At 43.6% G+C, this 19,170-nt stretch overlaps 1 protein-coding gene across 7 annotated transcripts in view; it reads right to left on the bottom strand.

The window, feature by feature from the left end:
• The window catches only part of LRCH3 (leucine rich repeats and calponin homology domain containing 3), a 127,166-nt gene that overhangs the window by 21,842 nt on the left and 86,154 nt on the right, over positions 1 to 19,170 (bottom strand). For 5 of the 7 annotated variants that reach the window (XM_053313257.1, XM_053313255.1, XM_053313252.1 and 2 more), the window contains exons 12-18: positions 19,009 to 19,060; positions 18,748 to 18,897; positions 16,727 to 16,774; positions 15,205 to 15,258; positions 5,373 to 5,421; positions 3,099 to 3,224; positions 1,581 to 1,699 (exon numbers count right to left, since the gene is read on the bottom strand). In XM_053313257.1, the coding sequence (XP_053169232.1) occupies positions 1,581 to 1,699; positions 3,099 to 3,224; positions 5,373 to 5,421; positions 15,205 to 15,258; positions 16,727 to 16,774; positions 18,748 to 18,897; positions 19,009 to 19,060 (598 nt within the window). Of the gene's footprint in view, positions 1 to 1,580; positions 1,700 to 3,098; positions 3,225 to 5,372; positions 5,422 to 9,068; positions 9,150 to 15,204; positions 15,259 to 16,726; positions 16,775 to 18,747; positions 18,898 to 19,008; positions 19,061 to 19,170 lie in introns of all 7 variants that reach the window. The other 2 variants (XM_053313256.1, XM_053313253.1) reach the window with 2 other exon arrangements.

Below are 19,170 nucleotides of genomic sequence, written 5' to 3' on the forward strand. Positions count from 1 at the left end.
CAGATGAGACATTCAATTCCACCACTATGGAGGGGAAAAAAGACACCCTGAAATTGTGGCAAAGGCACAATTAAGTCATTAGGTGCAAGAGGAAGGCCAACAAGTGCCTTCTATAGATGATGTTGGAATGCAGAGAAAAGAGGGTATGGCTGCCTTGAGCCATAACCTGCATTACCAGTTTGGGTTGTGAGGTGCTCCTAAAAGTTTTCCCTCTGATTAAAACAGGCTCTTATGGAACGGACGTATACATACACTGACGTACCATTAATCAGATAACATCTGAGAATGTAGGAGTGGCTCTGTAAGGGTAGACATCTTATACGCCCTTCACACATTACGTTTTAGTCCGGAGCCCAACTTGCAAGAGAACCTTGTGCACAAAACATGTAGCACAGGATGCAGCCGACTGTGCAGTAATACAACGCTGAGAGAGCAGGACAGATCAATGGTGCAGGCCACGCTATGGAAGACATTTTATTCCAGGATGCCAGCAACATCTATCACATTTCTTGGGTGAGCAGATTCTAGTGGCAGCCATGTCAGGCTGCTGTTGCAAATGTGACAAAAAATGTGGTCATGCCTTAAAGCAGGGCTGCACAACCTTGGCCCTCCTGCAGGTGAACCAACTCCCATCATCCCAACTACTGGCCACTGTGGCCAGGAACGCTGGGAGTTGTTATCCAACAAGAGCTGGAGGGCCACAGTTGTCAGCCCTTCCAGCAAGACAGTACTAAGGGATGGTTAGAAACAGTGGACTAGCAACCTCTCTCTCCAAATATTTCACCGCTCTTGAACTGGAGCCATTTCTGTTGTTTTAGAAGTGTACTTTTCTAGATAGCAAACAAAATGAGGTACAGGCAAACGTCGTTATATGCGGAACCTTTATTCGCTGTTCCACATATTCACCAGTGCCTAACTGACACCCATCCCGATTTCATTATCCGCAGATACGGAAGGGTTAAAATCCACGTATCAACGGTTGCTAGAGGGCTGGAAGTGAGTGCGGAGGTCACTTCTGGCCGCCATTTTGTGGCTCTTTTTTAAAAAAAGGATTATTTTGCCCTTTTGGGGGGTTTCAGAGGTCATTCCTGGGCACATGAAGACCCCGCAGAGCACAGTACAGTAAACAATTGCAATGATTTTTGCTCTTTTAAAACTTTTTGTGGTCAATCCTGGAACCTAACCCCCCATTTCCTATAGGCATAATGCCTCATTACTCATGGTTTCATTACTTGCAGTAATAGGTGAGGAACAGAAACCCCACAAGTAACGAGGTATACCTCTAGTGAGAATGCACTAATTTACGCCAGTCTTCCCATCCATATCTTCACTCTTGGGAGAAGATTAACAATCTTGGGCCTGGTAGCAGCTTCTGTACATTTTTATTTTTACAGGACACCTACGCATCCAGTCCTAGGAGTGGCCCTCATGCTCTCCTTGTGAGCTCCCCAGAGACACTTAGCTTGCTGCTACTGGAAACAAGATGCTGGACTAGTCTAGATGAGCCTTGGGCTTTATCTAGCAAGATAATTATTACATTCTTCCAACTTCCACACAATAGTAAAACCTGTGTTACGTACTTTCCGTAGTTGCTCTATCAGCTCAACATCTTCTTCCTGCAGCTTGGAATTATGGTTTTCTCTATGGTCTTCAGTGCTACTAGTAGGAGTTGAGGCAGAAGAGGGCAGTGACGCAATGGCTAGAAACGACAAGAAAGTAATAAAGGATCATATGGAGAGTGGGAACTGCTCCTTTAATGTGGTTAATGTATTTGCTCTTTACACCACCACTGGGGCTGAGGCAGCCAGAACCCCAACAGACATCAGGTGCAGGGCAGGGGAGTCTGCTCGAGGGTGGATGCTCACCTCTGCTGAGACCGTAAACAACTCAATTCAAAAATGTTTTCAAGCTGTCTTGAAGATTTACATGGTGGAATGGTGGGATATAAACCTGTTACATATACATTCAGACAGAGAACATGAGCAATTGTCAGCTCACTTCCTGAAATGCCTCAAGAGGGCTTCTGCTGAATTTGGGCAACACAAACAAACACTAACACAAAATACTAGAAGGTGGAACACAAGAAGCCCAACAGACAAAAGGTGAGTCTTCAAAGCAAAGGCCTAAACAGCAAATGAAGTAGTAGTATCTATAGCTGGACTCTTGACTTCAGATTGCAGGTGGGGGGTCACAGGACTGAATGCTCTTCCACAAAAAATTCTTCGCACACAGAAAACAAGTTGTGAAGGAGAAGGCTCTTAACTTAGCTTTTCCCCCATGCTAGTTTTCTATGTGGATAGAATGTTTTTTGTGTGGAAGAGCACTCAAGCATGTGATTTCCCACTTGAGGTCTGAATCTACTTTATTCACTTCACTTTTATCCAGCATTCTTCCAAGGAACTCAGGGCAGCATACATGGTCCCCCCCATTTTATCCTCACAATCGCCCTGTAAGGTAGGTTAGGTGGAGTGCATGCGACTGGTCCAAATTCCTTTAGTGAATTTCATGTCTGAATGGAGATTTGCCACTATCTGCAAGAACTAGACCAAAGTAGCTGAAGATATATATGTATATTCATTTACTTGTATTTTAAAATTGTTTTAATTGTGTCAATGTTTTAAAGGTTTTTAGATTGTGAACTGCTCAGGGACATTTTTGTATGGGGCGGTATAAAAATGTAATAAATAAATAAAAACAAACAAACAAAATAACAACAGCTACTACTACAGAAGGCCACACTACTCAGGACAACATGAATACTACAACAATAACTTTAATTCTTCTTTAGTTACCCTAGACCCTTGGAAAGGATCCAATAATTAAAGTACCAAATCCAGTCAATAACATCTGCTAGACCAGGCATCCCCAAACTGTGGCCCTCCAGATGTTGCTGAACTACAACTTCCAGCATACCCAGCCACAAAAAATTGTGTCTAGGGATGCTGGGAGTTGTAGTTCAGCAACATCTGGAGGGCCGCAGTTTTGGGATGCCTGTGCTAGACTGTGTGTAAATAGCATAAACCAATAGAAACAACAACAACAACAACACCACTGAGACCACTGAGTGACATTGTTTCATGCCCAGCCATGCTGCCCACCTTTGCTTGCATCATCCCTTGCAGAGTTTCGGAAAAGGAAACTCTCAGGTCGCTGAGGAGGATTTCTATAGGAAGGAGGAACAGCAGCAGCAGCAGTGGAGCCAGGATACGGGGAAGAAAGGTGAACTGAATGTTCAGATACACAAAAGGTGGAAAAATAAAATAAAATAAGTTATTTTAAAAATGTGTTTGGTTCAGCAGAACCACTCAGCTCAGCATTATAAAGACAAGAACAGCTCATTCCAAAAGCCTTTGGGTCACAGATACTCCTGCAATCCTCTGGGGCAAAAAGGTCTCTTCTGTTTTACTGCATGTGTGCGGTTAGATCTATGCTGCGTCCAAAGGAGCCTGATCCTAGAAAATCCATCTCTCAGTAAGCCCTCAGCTCCAGTTGTGAGGCTCAGGCTGTGGCAGCCCTTTATTTCTGAACCCAGACCAAGCAGTCCGACCCCTTGGTTCTCACAGCTATGACATCACAAGTCCATACATCTGAAACACTGCTTATATGATGGCCTTCCCTATGACTGCCTTTTAAACATTTGCAGATATCCTTCTGGGACGTCTCTCCAGGTTGGGATTTGGGGGCATAGTTATACAGTGGCTCTGCTCCTACCTGGAGGATTGCACTCAGAAGATGGTGCTGGGGGATGCCTGCTCCACCCCTTGGCCTTTGGAGTGCCACAGAGATCCATTCTGTCCCCCATACTGTTTAACATTTACATGAAACCCCTGGGAGTGGTCATCTGTGGGTATGGGCTGCGGTGCCATCAATATGCTGATGACACCCAGCTCCACCTATCTTTTAGATCAGCAGACACCAGGGAGGCAGTGGATGCTCTGAACCGGGGCTTGGAGGCTGTTCAGGACTGGATGGGGGCAAACAAGCTGAAACTTAATCCAGATAAGACAGAAGTACTCTGGGTTGGTAGAACTGATCATCCGAGTAATTAGGTAAATCTGGTCTTGGATGGGGTCACACTCTCTCTGAAGGACAAAGTCTGCAGCTTGCGGGTGCTTCTGGACTCGACGTTGTCCTTGGAGGCGCAGGTGACGATGGTGTGCAGAAGCGCTTTTTACCAACTATGGCGGGCACATCAGCTGCGACCCTATTTGGAGAAGTCGGACCTGACCTCAGTCACTCATACGTTGGTAACATCCAGATTGGACTACTGCATGTGCTCTACATGGATCTGCCCTTGAAGACTGTTCGGATGCTTCAGCTAATCCAGAGTGCTGCTGCAAGGATGCTTGTGGGTGCAAGTTGCTTCATAAGTATCACAACCATCCTGCGGCAGCTTCATTGGTTACCGGTCCGCTTCTGGGCTAAATTCAAGGTGCTGGTCTTGACTTTTAAAACTATACACAGCTTGGGGCTGGGGTACCTGTTGGACTGCATTCACCCACATGAATCTGCCAGGGCCCTCTGTTCGTCTCAGGCCCTGCTCATGGCCCCACCACTAACAGAGATCCGGTTGGTGGGGACTAGAGACAGGGCCTTTTTGGTTGTGGCCCCTTGGCTTTGGAATGCCCTCCCTGAAGAGCTTCGCCATGGTCTCTCTCAGTGTTTTTCAAAAACTAAAAACACATCTTTTCAAAGAGGTTTTTTAATGCCCCTTCTGTGGTTATGTCTGGTAGGTTCTTTATTTCTTATAATTCTCAATTTCTAGCTTTTAAATTTTTTTAAATCTGCAATTTAATACTGATTGTGGTTTTTAACCTGACTTCTAACTTGTTTATTTAATTTGGTTAATTTTATTGCTTTTATTGTATATTGTATCTGTTTTATTGTTGTGTAGTGTACTGGAGGGGCGGGGTATAAATATTTTTAATAATCATAATAAGGAAGTCCCTGGTTTGAATCTCACCTCATGAGCTCAGCAAGGAGCTTTAGGCAAAACCCTCAGCCTATCTGCCCCCACCAATATCTGCAATATGTGGATGACAAAACTGACATAACTTACAGTGCAGATACAAGGATACAGTAAGACAATGTATGCCAAGCATACTTTACACTTGGACGCACTACATAAGTGCTTCAGAATAATAACAAAATAATCACCATCTATAAAGCTACCGAGCAGCTATATCTGCTGTGCATTGGCCTGCCTAGATATGCACGTGTAACATTCTGATTTAACTTGTAATGCCAGCTTGACACTTGCCTGTGGCACTACACAGAATCATCCTAGACCCTTGGCAGAGAAAAGTCTAGCTTGCAAACCAGCAGCCGTTGTGGAGTTCTCAGCATTTAGTTCCCCTTTCTCCATCCCTTACCTGTTTGAGAAGTAGGTGAATTTGGTGAGATGGTGGATCGGTCATCACTCTGTAGATAGAAGTGGAGAGATGAAAGTAGGAAAACAAAGCACTAAAATTCTATTCTAACAGTATACACATCTAAGTTGCCATTTTGGGTGAAAAAAAGATTGGGGAGTGGGGAGAAGGACACGATATCAGGCAATACTGCAAGAGAAGAAATACATGCCATAAAGATTTCCAGAGGGATAGCAACTGCAGTGCTCTGCTGTAGCAAACAGAACCAAGTCTGAGAGCACCTTTAAAGACTAATAGATTTATTGTGGCACAAGTCCACAAACGTTTATGCCATAAGAAATCAAAGTGCAAAAAGATTCGTTGTTCCTTATATAGAGGTGCTCTACCAGAATTAGCCTAGATCTCCTGGAAGTAATGGTGAGCAGTATTAATTCACTGTGGAGGCTGAATGCATTTGAGACAAGAGCCACAATAGAAGAGAGCTGCCCTCAAGTCAAGTGTTGAAAAATAGGCAATTAAATATTGCAAAGTTATAACGCAGTATCCTTGATCACATATAAGAGCGTCTTCAAATCCAAACAGATTACTGCAGAGACATATCTGTTATTCCAAAGTTCTCCAACAATTTCTTTGAGGAACTTTTAACTATCCATTACTGTTTCCATCACATATGTACAACACAATCACATTCAACAGGGGAAGCAAACTTGTCCAAGGGCATGCATGCACACACGAGCAACTTCTGCTCAAGCTACAAGGGCAGCAGTAGACGCAGAAATTCATTTTGGGAAACAATCTTGACCAGCAGAAAGACTGTGTAGGCCTGTCTATAAAGGCTTGTTCATCTAAAGGAGAAATCCACATCTAGCCCAAAGTTTAGGACTAAGCTTGGTTTGTTTTGAAGAGTTGCATGCTCCTGACTGGCCCAGATTCACTTTCCACTGAGAAGTGTCATTAAGGAGAAGCAGATGTGAGACCAACACCCACACATCATTGCCAGGAATCAAGCTGGCTGTGAGACCTTTTACCCTTAGACTTGCAGGGTGACAGATAGTGATTCAGCTCTGATTGAAGAAGAGAAAGACTGTCTGGAAGACCAGCCAGAGCACTAAGGAAGCCTCTTGATTGTGTTGACTTACACAGTTTAAGGCAGGGGTTTTCTAGGCCAAGGGAACTGGAAGTGTTCTCTTGGAGGAGCCTGGATTGTACTTAAGGTTACAATGCACAGTTAATACATTGTACCTGAAAATGTCACATTAACAACAGAAGTCCAGAGTGGGTCAGATTGTTGCCCCTGATTTCAACAACAGCTCCCTGGCCAGGCTGGCTTGCTCACCAGAGGAACTAGGAGAGGGGTTGCTCTTGGAGCTCTTTGACTTGGCTATGGATCACCACTACCATTGCATATTATTAATTTAAAATATTTATATCCTGCCCCTCTTCTGCAATAATTCTTGGGGCAGCTCACGAAAAGGATAAAACAAACAACCATATAATATTAATAAAATAAGCAAAACTAACTAAAAACAGGACCCCATTAAAATCAAATTTAAATGCTGAAAGTTAAAAACCCACCAGATATAGCTGAAGATAAAACACTAAAGAGCCTCTCTTCAGAGGCTTTTTAAACACCCCGTGGGAGGGAGCCTGGCGAAACTCTTCTGGGAGAGTGTTCCAAATCTAAGGGTTCACAACTGAAAAGACGCCATCTTTCATTCCTGCCAACTGAATATCAGTCAGCAGGGGAGCCATGAGCAGGGCCCACAATGCTGAACCAAGGGCCCTGGCAGCTTCCTGTGGGCGAATGCAGGCCTTGCTTCATCTGCCCTGCTCCCAACTTGACAGGAGCCAGGACTAAAAGCGTTTTCTAAGGCGTTTCAACATTTATTTTTGTTGGAAACGGTTCTAGTGGAATGTCAAGTTTTCATATACAAGGATGTGAATATTAATAAGTTTTACAATGAAAGATTAGAACCATCTCTGCAAAAGATCCCTCCAGGCACACAAAAAAGATGCCAGATGCAAAAATGAGGAAGGTGCCAGATCAGGTGACCTGCAGTTCTTTTAGCGGTCAATGCTGGACTCAGCAGTTGTCCAAAATGCAGCAGAGGAATTCTTTACAGGGAAATTCTGGACATTTACTGGCAGAAAATGAGTTAAATGCAACATACCACTTCAGAATAAAACACACACACACACACCCCACAGACTGGTTAGTTCCAGTGCTGGCCCTTGACATTCTATTGCCTAAAGAAGAATGCCAAATGGAACCTACTTCTCCTTTTCTCCCCCCATGAAAATCATATCCTCCATTTATTCCTTTTAAACTCTCTCCCCCTCCTTCCTTTTCTATTGAGCAGCATGGTGCTATCTTGCCTTCTACCTCTCCATACCAGTTTTGGGGAAGGCATCTGGTTGGCCACTGCAGAAATGCTGAGCTAGATGGACCTGCTTGCTTTGAGCCAGCAAGTCTCTTTTTATTTTATTTATTTATTTATTTAGTGCATTTATATATTGCCATATACAAAAAGTTCCTGGGCGGTTCACAATATAAAAACCATTAAAACATTAACGTAATTAAAACAATTTAAAATACAGTAGAAACTCCAAAAACCGAAACTTTAAAACTATAAACTAAAAGCCTGGCTAAACAGCTATGTTTTTAATTCCTTCTTAAAAACATTCAAAGAAGGAGAAACTCTAATTTCATTAGGAAGTGATTTCCAGAGTCCCGGGGCAACTCTAGAAAAGGCCCGGTTTCAAATCGCCACCAACCAAGCTGCTGGCAACCTCAACCAGACCTCCCCAGATGCTCTTGAGAGGTGGTGGGGTTGATGAAGAAGGCATCAAATACCTCTGGCCCAAGCAGTTAAGGGCTTTATAGGTAATGACCATCACTTTTTATTTCGCCCAGAAACATACTGGCAGCCAGTGTAGTTCTTTCAAAATGGGTGCAGTATGATCTCTTCAGGGAGCCCCGGAGACCAACCTGGCTGCTGCATTCTGTACTAACTGAAGTTTCCAAACTACGTACAAAGGCAGCCCAACGTAGAGCGGATTGCAGTAGTCAAGCCTGGATGTTACCAGCATACGCACCACTGCTGAAGTTCACTTAACGTCACAAAGCTTCATTCCCTACTCCAGGCCAGGGGTGGCCCAAGAATTTGAGGACACCCACCCCCACATTCTATGAACAGGTGCTCAGCATTCTCGGACTGCTGGCACACGAGCCTTCTCAGATTGTGCCACTCAGCCAAGCAGTGGTGGCAGAACATTCCAAGCTCACATGGGAGAGAGCAGGGTGTGTGTGGGGGGGAAGGATGAGGAAAAAGAGGCATGCCCCAGTGGACTGAGGAAGAGTGGTGGTGGCAGTCAGTCCTGTGGAATGGCACCCGTGGTGGTGGGCTGGCAATTACCACTCCTACATCCCCTCTTGAGCCTGTGGCAGCTACCTCACCCTACCCTCATGGAAGGGCCATCCCTGCTCCAGATGCACTATGCAAAGCTGCATGACATCTCTCTCCCTTTCTCCCTCATCACCCAATGAGAGCTCCTAGAGGGTCAACACCATCAACAGCCTTCCTTGGCCTTTGTTTTAAAGCAGGACAAGCCAAGAACAACATTGCCCTTGGTGTCAGACAAGCAAAAAACAGAGAAGGGCAATCCAGCCAAGACAGCCACACACTGCATGCTCTTCACCTGGTTGACTGTCCCCGGCCTCCTTTTAATTGTGTTGGTGTTACTGTCAATCTCAAACACTAAGACAGGCTCAAGGCCATTCTGTCAGGGTTGGCGGAGAAGAGAGGAGGGAGAAGAGAGCGAGTAAGGCAGAGAATCACCTGTAGAAGACAGAAGATGCAAAGCAGAAGAGAAGAGACCAGTAGACTACTCTTGGCAACAGGATTATATAGGATCATATGAAATTGGCCTTATACAGACTGCCTACCACTCTGTAAGGTCTCAGACAAAGAGAGGCATTTTTCAACCCTGCTGAGATCTTTCATATTGGAGAGATCAAGGACTGACCTGCAAGCAAAACTAGTGCTTTAACACTGAGATATGGCCTCTCCACATAACCAAAACCAAGGGTTGCTTCAAGTAACACTGTATGTGACAGTCGGACTCAAAACAATCTTTGACAGATCTGCCTCTAAGTCTGCTCTTAAGTGGAATAAGCCACTGGCAAATCATGAACAATTTCAGTCCTCTTTTGCCAGGAAGTTGCCTGTTATACAGTCCTACCGATGCCATGCATATAGTTCATTGAGTTGCAGGATGTGGAGAGAACTTGTTGCCATTATTAACTTCCACCATGCATTATGCAAGGACTCTAAAGTCAAGGGAAGCAAGAGAATCAGCATAGGGTATCCCCATACAAAGAACTCCCACTTGGGCTTGCCTACTGGCTTATTTCCCCTTTGCCAGCCACATACTTGAAGAGACACTGCCTAGAGATGCATATCTCAGGCAGTATATACATATGATAAATAAATATGCTTGAGGGTTAAGTACGGATTTAGCTCCCAAAGCCCAGTTATTAATGTTCCCTAAAATGCACAACTAAGAACATCTGTAAAACATGCAGCAAAGTAGCACACATTACAGTCTAAAGTATCTCCTCATTACTACGAGGTGCTATCTATAAGAGAAAGAAGCTGACTGATGCTGCTGTACAACCAAAATCTGCTTTTAAAAAACAAACAAACACACTCATATAGTTATTCTGTAATTACTCTGGGCTGCACTTATACCTGATGCTTGCATGCAAAATTAGGATGATCTTATGCCAAAGAGTTTACAGTAAGAAGAAAGAGGACAAGTGGATACAGGGACCAGATGTGCGGAGAATCAAGGCAAGAGAAAGACAGCTGCTCACTGCAGACTAAGAAGTGAAGTCAGGAGGAACATGCTGGCTTTTTACCATAGAGATATTTTGAAGCTACTGGTGCAGTGCCGACCCCAAAATCTGGTCCAGGAACAAATATCACAGTACGTTTTTATACATCTAATGGATTTTTAAAATATTGTGGCCAAAAGTTATTTATAAGAAAGGCATCTCCCCCCTGATCCTTTTCTGTAAAGCCTCTGATTTGACCACTTCATGCTTCACCCCAGCTGAAATGAATCCTAACTGCAGCCCTCTGCAGGTGTTGCTCTCCTTTTGTTCACTAAACATGGTGGTGGTGGTGGGAGGGAGAGGTAAATGAGAGTATGCCAGTTACTGATGCCCCCCATATTAATGTGTTGATGTGTAGTTGACCACAGTACAAGCTTCCTTTAATCCAGCTTTTGTTTGTAGAGGGCAGTGCTGAAGATGGAAAGGGATCCTCTTTTCATGGAACCCTGAACACCCCCAAGAACTCCACATTATATGGAAGAACACTCCCTGTGTTTGGCACTGCCTTTTTTAGACAAGGGTTAATGCAGAGGCATGTTCAGGAGCACATCTGTGCGGGATAATGTGCTGCTAGCCTGCACACTCCCATTTGTGGCATCCCATTTAAGAACAAGAACAGCCCTGCTGGATCAGGCCCAAGGAGGCCCATCTAGTCCAGCATCTTGTTTCACACAGTGGTCCACCAGATGCTACTGGGAAGCCCACAGGCAGGAGTTGAGGGCTTGCCCTCTCTCTTGCTGTTACTTCCCTGCAACTGGTATTCAGTGGCAGTAGTCGTTGACAGACCTCTCCTCCTTGAATTTATTCAACCCCTCTTAAAGCCATCCAGGTTGTTGGCTGTCAAAACATCTTGTGGCAGAGAATTCCACAAGCTGATTACGTGTTGTGTGAAAAAGTACTTCCTGTTCTTGGCCCTAAATTGAGCCATTTCGGAAGGGCGGTATAAAAATCAATCCATCAAACAAACAAACAAATAAATTTCCTGGCAATCAATTTCATGAGATGACCCCTGGTTGTAGTGTTATGTGAGGATGAGAAAAATTTCCCTCTATCAACTTTCTCCAAACCATGCATGATTTTATAGACCTCTATAATGTCTCCCCACAGTCTTCTTTTTTCTAAATTAAAAAGCCCTAAGTGTTGTAGCCTTGCCTCATAGGGAAGGTGCTTTAGGCCTCTGATCATCTTGGTTGCCCTCTTCTGCACCTTTTCCAATTCTACAATGTCCTTCTTTAGGCATGGTGACCAGAACTGTACACAGTACTCCAAGTGTGGCCACACCATAGTTTTGTATAAGGGCATTATAATATTAGCACTTTTATTCTCAATCCCCTTCCTAATAATCCCCAGCATGGAATTTGCCTTTTTCACAGCTGCTGCACATTGAGTCGACACTTTCAATGAGCTGTCTGCCATGATCCCAAGATCCCTCTCCTGGTCAGTCACCGACAGTTCAGATCCCATCAGTGTATGTGAACTTGTGTTTTTTTGCCCCAATATGCATCACTTCACACTTGCCAACAATGAACCACATTTGCCAGTTTGTTGCCCAGTTTGCTCCCCCAGTTTGGAGAGATCCTTTTAGAGTTCATCACAATCCGTTTTGGATTTCATTACCCTAAATAGTTTAGTGTTATCTACAAATTTGGCCACTTCGCTGCTTACTCCAACTTCTAGATCAGTTATGAGTAAATTAAAGAGCACCGATCCCAGTACAGATCCCTAGAGGACCCCACTTCTGACTTCCCTCCATTGTGAAAACTCTCCATTTATCCCAACCCTCTGTTTCCTGTCCTTCAATCAGTTACCAATCCACACATGTACTTGTCCCCTTATCCCATGGCCGCTAAGTTTTCTCAAGAGTCTTTGATGAGGAACCATTTAACATTGACTCTGCCCTTCCCTCATCCTCCAGCTCAGACCACTGGTGAAAACTAGATTCTAAGCTCTTGATGGGGAAGGGCCCTGTTTTTGCTTGTGTGAAGTGTGCCATATTCACAGTTTAAATATTAGCCAGTTCTAGTCCTCACGACTGCAGAGAGAGATCTGAAAATGGGTGGCACTGTGCCCAAAACAAAACAGCTGTGTAATATATCATTAGAGGAGGCTCATCAGTCAAAAGCTTCAACACCCCAGCAATAACATTCTTCTGCCCTGCTTATTTCCCTGTCAGCGGGTTGCCTCCACTGTCCTCATTTGCCCCTAGCTTAGTGTGGCAGAAGTGTTTAGTGTCTGTCAGCCTGCGCTGAGACAGCAGCACCTCAGGTGCATCACACTATTGCTGGCCTGGCTGTGCCGTGAAGCTGCTGGACAGCCTGATGCAGAATAGCTCCCAACATGTACTACCAAGGCTGCCTCCTCCAAACACATGCATCTGGAGGAACGAGAATGGACACACACACACACACACACACACACACACACAGTGTTATGCAAGCCTCCTTGATTGTGCTGCTCTGCTTTCCAGAATTTAGGAACGGCCAGCACTTAATTGCAGCTAAATGTTTATAATGCCTCAGAAAGACCAAACAGCAACCAAATTATAGCAGGCAACTGGACTAGGGATGAGTTCATGCACAGGTTTGGCACTGCTGGGGGGGATAGGGGAGCAGCGAGCAGGATCTTTAAAAAGGAGAAGAGCAGATCTTTACCTGCTCTCAGCCACTGCATGCAGCTTCCTGTGTGATGGTGCTCCCCGCAAAACCCACACATGGCGTCTGCACATGTGCGTCCTGGTGCCATGCTTGGGTTCCTCGTGGGAGTGCCATCACAAAGGAAGCTGCATGTGGCAGTGGAGAGCAGGTAAGGATCTCCTCTCCTCCTCTTTAAAGATCCTGCTTGTGAGGCCTACTTCCAGGCAGCTTCCTTATACAGAGCCGTGTCCAGAGCAAGAGAAGAGCGTTCACAGCCGACTGGATGCTGTGATGTAATAAAGGAAGTACAAAACAAAAGCTCTTGATTAGAGTCCTACACAATAGCTCTATTGTACTGTGGGAGAACTACTTCCATTTAAAGCAATAAATTTTTGAAAGAGTCCCTACTGATATAGATGTGTAAATCTAGATGGTGAAAATGGCTGGTATTGTCCAAGGCAAACCATTTCCACAGGTTAAGGACAAGTTACCACTGGATTGGGGCACAAGCTGATAAACAGAGATGTAGCAAGATAAGAATATATTACAAATCACTCCAAGTCTTGTGACAGGACAGAAATCTAAACCAGGCCAACAAGTAAAACATAGTAGGACCCATCATATATAAATCTCACTTTTAGAATGTTTAAGACAATAGGGAATGGGACATAAGAATGCTGAAAAGGAGAAGAAGAAAAGGAGAAGAAAAGGAGCACCAAAACAGGAATGCAAAGACAACCTTCTACTGAAAAATATGGTTTCCAAAGAGCCAGAGAGGTTTATACTGTAGTTCAATAAAGTCACCAACACTCACTTTTTCAGTTTCTAACTAGTAGTTATCCTTACAGCTGTTATTTGCACAAACAACAATCACTACCAAAGGCCAATGCAGACATTTGCAGCCCATCCTTAATGCACTGTTGTGTGCAAGCCACAGTACTAAACCCCACCCCCTCTATACTCTGGCATGTATTTCTCACAGCAACCATCATCATTGTTAAGGTATACATTCTCACTGACAAGGGTTCTGTCAGCCAAGGCTCTGGAAACCCGTTTTCTGCCCTCTTTCTTCTATATATTTTCACAATATGATTAGGGAGATGTAATGCTAGAAGCTGTGGACAGAATGTGACAGCTAAAAACAAGAGCTAATGTTTCTGTTGGTTTATTTTATACCTAGATCAAATTTTGGTGCTCTTGAGCCAGCACTATGGCAGCATATATGAAATGTGAAGCAAATAATTAAAGAGGATGTAAATGAGCAAATATATTGGCAGACATGCAAGTCATGCAAGAGCAGGCAAGCAGAGCAGTTTTCTAAAGGCAAGGGTAGACAAGCAATTGGATTTCAATTACTATTTTTAAAGAGACCAACGTAGGAAGGAAATAGCATAAAACATGGAAATAGTGTGTGAAGTGTTGACAACCTTTTTTTAAAAAAAAGAGCAGCACTCGATGTTGGAAAGATATTCAGCTACCTTTACTGGTTTAAATAATGAAGCAACAACAAGGGTAGATATGTTTTATCTTGGCCATATCTTGTCCTCCTCTTGGTTAGAATTTATCAATGTTCTTAAATGGATAATTAGGAGTCATTCAAGATGGCTCTCCAAACAACAACTACTGCTACTGTTTCAGAAATAGATACCCTCCTAACTCTACCCTCCAAGGGAGGACTTGGATGAGCCTTTGCTGTATGAAATTTAGGCCAGGGGGACCCTACAGTTGAATGCAGAAGGGGGAATTACATGACCCACCATGCATCTCTCAAACTGATTCAACACCATCACCTGAACTGTTCACCAAAGGGCTAAAAGTAGGGAAATGCTAAATTTAGATGGCCACTGGGGACTCAACATAACATTTGAGGCTTATTCGGTTACTTTTGGTGACCATAACAAATGGGCTATCTACACAGCTTACCTCCAGATGAATGCATGAGTAGGGCAAGCAGGAATCTACAATCCTACTTATGTGATTATCCCTCCTAAAGCTTATTCACACATCATGTTTTCTGGAGTATGCATTCATATGATCATTTCTGCAAATGATCCTGTGAACTCCATGCTGTGTCAGAGCAGGAAACCCAGAAAAATATTATTGTGAATACTGGCTGCAACCCACTTTGGAGGCAGCGGAAAGGAGAAGGTTAAGGTAACCATTTGTAGCAGAACTGCTGTTATGAAACAGTAGACCACCATGTTTTATGCTATTCAGAGTAGAGCTGAACTGCCTCCTTTGAGCAAACCATAGAAGTCATGCTAGCTATTATCTAGGATGCCACCATTGCGTGCAGAATTCTTACCACCAGCAAGGCACTATCATCAGTGTGCTGAGACCTTCTGGATGGAAAGGGACACTGGGGATGCGGGAGAGATGGCAACATCAGAAACAGAAAAACACAACACAATACAAAGACAAAGACATCTGGAACCAGTGTTCCCTCTAACAGGGATGCCCAGATGTTGTTGACTACAACTCCCATAATCCCCAAGCAAAAGTCACTGCAGCTGGGGATTCTGGGAGTTGTAGTCAACAGCATCTGGGAATCCCTATTCGAGGGTACACTGTATGAAACTGGCCAGCTTCTTTATGCAAGAGGCACATGGTGGTAATCAGTAAAGTACAACTGAAATAATGGGGGAAGGGAAGAATCTTACAAGCCTCTAATAATCTTTGTATTAAAACATCTGCAAATGATTCAGGAGTCATTTTGCTTTCAGTTGTTGTGTCCAAACAGAGCTTAATTGGGTATGCAAAGTCTTTCCAGTGGAGCACAAGGCAATTTTTAGGAAAGAACACACAAAGACATAGCTTGGGAGGAACTGAAACATAAAAAAAGGAAAAAAAGAACAGAACTATTTGAAACCAGTCCAGATTCACAGAAAGCAGACTACTGGAAAATGGTTTCCTATGAATTTGTGGTGTATTGTATTAAGACTTGTGATCTAGCAATTATGAAGTACAGAACTTTTCCCCATTAGTATTTATTTATTTATTTGATTTATATACCGCCCTTCCAAAAATGGCTCAGGGCAGTTTAGTAAAAAGAAAAAACAACAAGAACCTGCCTACTACTGATGAGGCATGACTGCCTCTGATGAGGAATGACAAATGCCGCAGGGGGGGAAATTGCTGAGAATCACCCCAGATTCTGTTTCAAAGCACCAGTATCCACAAAGGTGATTCATACCCTACCAGCATAATGTAGTTCCTATAACCCAGTGCATTGAGCACACTCCAAAGCCAACATCAAGTGCTCTGAAGCAAGTACACTTGCAATGAAGATATAAGTACAGTGGGATTAATCAGCGTAAATGTCGACAGCCTGGTGTTTGGTAGTTATAACCACTATTTTTTAGTGGCAATATGGAGAGGTTCAAGTGGAAATTCAGTTATTAATGATGAAATGGGTGAACAGTGAAGAAAGCGCCATAAGTGCTCTTTATAGTATTTCAAGTAAATTACCTGGTCTAATTTCAGTCCTGCTATTTCAAGAAGCATCTTTAAACAGATGAATGATTTACATACATCTACAACATGCAAACCTACAGTCTGACAAAAGTTAAAACAGAGGAGGAAAGTGGACTTGCAAGGCAAACAGAAAACTAAAACAATTTTGCTATAGTATAAAATAAATCTTTCAACTCTACCCTTATACCTTAATTCTGAACCTTTTTTTTTTAAACGCTGCTCCAATGATTCCTAGTGGAGTTTACTCTCAAGCAAATGTGCTTCGCTTATGATCATATTCTAAACACAGCAAATATCTCCGATAAAGAGTGTGATAAATGACAAAAAGGCAGTACATAACTTAATGTTCTTACCTCGCTATCCAGAGGACTTTGCTTCTGAGGACTCTGGGATGCCTTTTGCTTTGGAAGAATCAAAAGGAACTATTTTACAGAGATAAGCTATGTACACAGGTTCGCTTATAAATGAATAAAGGTGGTGAGGGAGAAGACTGGAGGTATTAGAGCACATACTGTACTTCAAATAGTATGGCCAAAGCAAAAATTACAAGTTTAAGATGGAAACATAGTGGCTATATTAGCTTAAAGAAGAAGCTGGTTTTAAGTTATAAATCAACACAAGAGTGACATTTGGGTATTTTACCAGTCTCATCAGGGATGGGGAAGACTTATCTTGCCACCGCCAGGCAAAGTAGACAATTCTAGGTTAGATGGACCAGTGATCTGATTCAGCTTCATATGTTCTAAAGTACCTTAGTACTCACTCACATATACTGCACAGGTGAATTGTTCACCGCAGCTTACCACGTGGCACTACTGAGCATCATAATTAGAAATGTTCTCCCCCCGCCACCGCCACAAAGTGTGGAGTTGGCAGAGCTTTTAGCATACAGTAAGTAAAGTTGTGCCATCGAGTTGGTGTCAACTCCTGGCAAACACAGAGCCACATGATTTTCTTTGGTAGAATACAGGAGGAGTTTACCATTGCCTTCTCCCGCGCAATACGAGATGATGCCTTTCAGCATTTTCCTATATTGCTGCTGCCCGATATAGGTGCTTCCCATAGTCTGGGAAACATTCCAGCAGGGATTCGAACCAGCAGCCTCTTGCTCCCTAGGCAAGTTACTTCCCTGCTTTGCCATTAGGTGGCTCTAACATACAGTAAGGATGTGCATGGAACCGGTGGGGGCCGGTTCGAAGGCGGGGGGGAGGAGGAGGGATAACTTTAAGTGCGGGGCAGGGTGCACTTCCCCACTGCCACCGGTGCTTGCTCACCGTAGCCCGTGCACATGCGCACGCTGGGCGTGTGCATGTCACACTCACATCAGCAGCAGCAATATTGGAAGATGCAATAATGTAATAAGATGCTGAAAGGCGTCATCTCATACTGTGCAGGAGATGGCAATGGTAAACCCCTCCTGTATTCTACCAAAGACAACCACAGGGCTCTGTCAACACTGACTTGAGTCGACACTGACTCGACAGCACAACTTTACTTTACATATTATTGTGTGCCTGCTGCCAATCCAGAGATAACCAACGTATAATGGACATTGCCAGGCAGGAGGATGTTAGTAAAATAAGACCTGGGGTTTTTATGGGGACCCAAGCTGATAGTCGGCTCCCGGCTCGATACTTGATAAAGCTATCCTTTGTTGAACACTGTAGAGCAATGACTGCGGCCAGGTTCAATGCCCTTCCTTCAGCTGTCCTGGAAGGGCGATTTCTGAAAATCCCTTATCCCTAGAGATTGTGCCCGTGCCATGCAGGAGAGGTTGAATCTACTGAACATGTGTTGTTGAATTGTTGTTTCTATAAGCGGCTAAGAACAGAATTAATTTTTCCCCTTTTAAGAGGTCGTAGATTGACCTCAGGTCAGGAGAAGGTGGAGTTTTTACTTGCAGACTTGGAGGACTTCATCTCGACAAAAGTAGCCAAGTTTCTTTGTATTGCAAGTAAACTCCACGGAAGACATGTTGAGAGGCTAGATGCGGGCACAGTATAGTAGGAGGGTGATCTGATTTTATCTAGACAAAATTCTTCATATATGATACTTTTACTGTACTGTTTTTATTGCAGTTTCTCTTGATGTTTCTGATGTGTTGTATACTGTTGTGTGTGTTATTTTGTTGTACTGAGTGGCCGTTGGCGGTAATAAAGTACTACTACTACTACTTTAATAGAGTTTTTATTTCATCTAGCATTGTACCCTGCTGTGAGTGTCCTTAACAAATAGTTTTTAAACACATAGCTCGAAGAGAGGGACCACTGAGGTGTCTAGTATAAATGGGAAGTGTGAAATCATCTCCCGCTCTCCCTAGAAGATGCTCAGAAGCTGCACACTGAACAAAAGGTGAAAACTTAGATGGACATACTTTGACAAAGTCAAGGACAGCTTCCCTTTGGATCTGTTTTGTCCTCATCTTCTCTTCCTCATATTGTAGTGCAGCCAGCTGGGCCTCCCTCCGGGTGCGCTCAACTAAATGCTCACGCCTTCTGTGTAGATCTGCATCAGAGTGCGGGACCTTGAACAAAATTGGTTCAGAGCATGCATAAAAAAAGAATCCCACTATAGCCACACAAAACAGAAGGCAACATGTTCTTAAATGTGAAAGACAAATGCAAGAGGCCCCTACCTGATTGTGGGCGTTTGACAGTGGCAGCATACAAGATGACTCACTGGAGCCTCTGAGGGGGGAAACACACACATTTACAGAAGACAAAATAAACATTTCTCATTGACTTCACTGTGTATAATACTATAATAATGTGGTTAACACAAACCACAGAATAAACCT

Source organism: Hemicordylus capensis, chromosome 3 (genome assembly GCF_027244095.1).
Source record: "Hemicordylus capensis ecotype Gifberg chromosome 3, rHemCap1.1.pri, whole genome shotgun sequence".
NCBI classification, from domain to species: Eukaryota; Metazoa; Chordata; class Lepidosauria; order Squamata; family Cordylidae; genus Hemicordylus; species Hemicordylus capensis.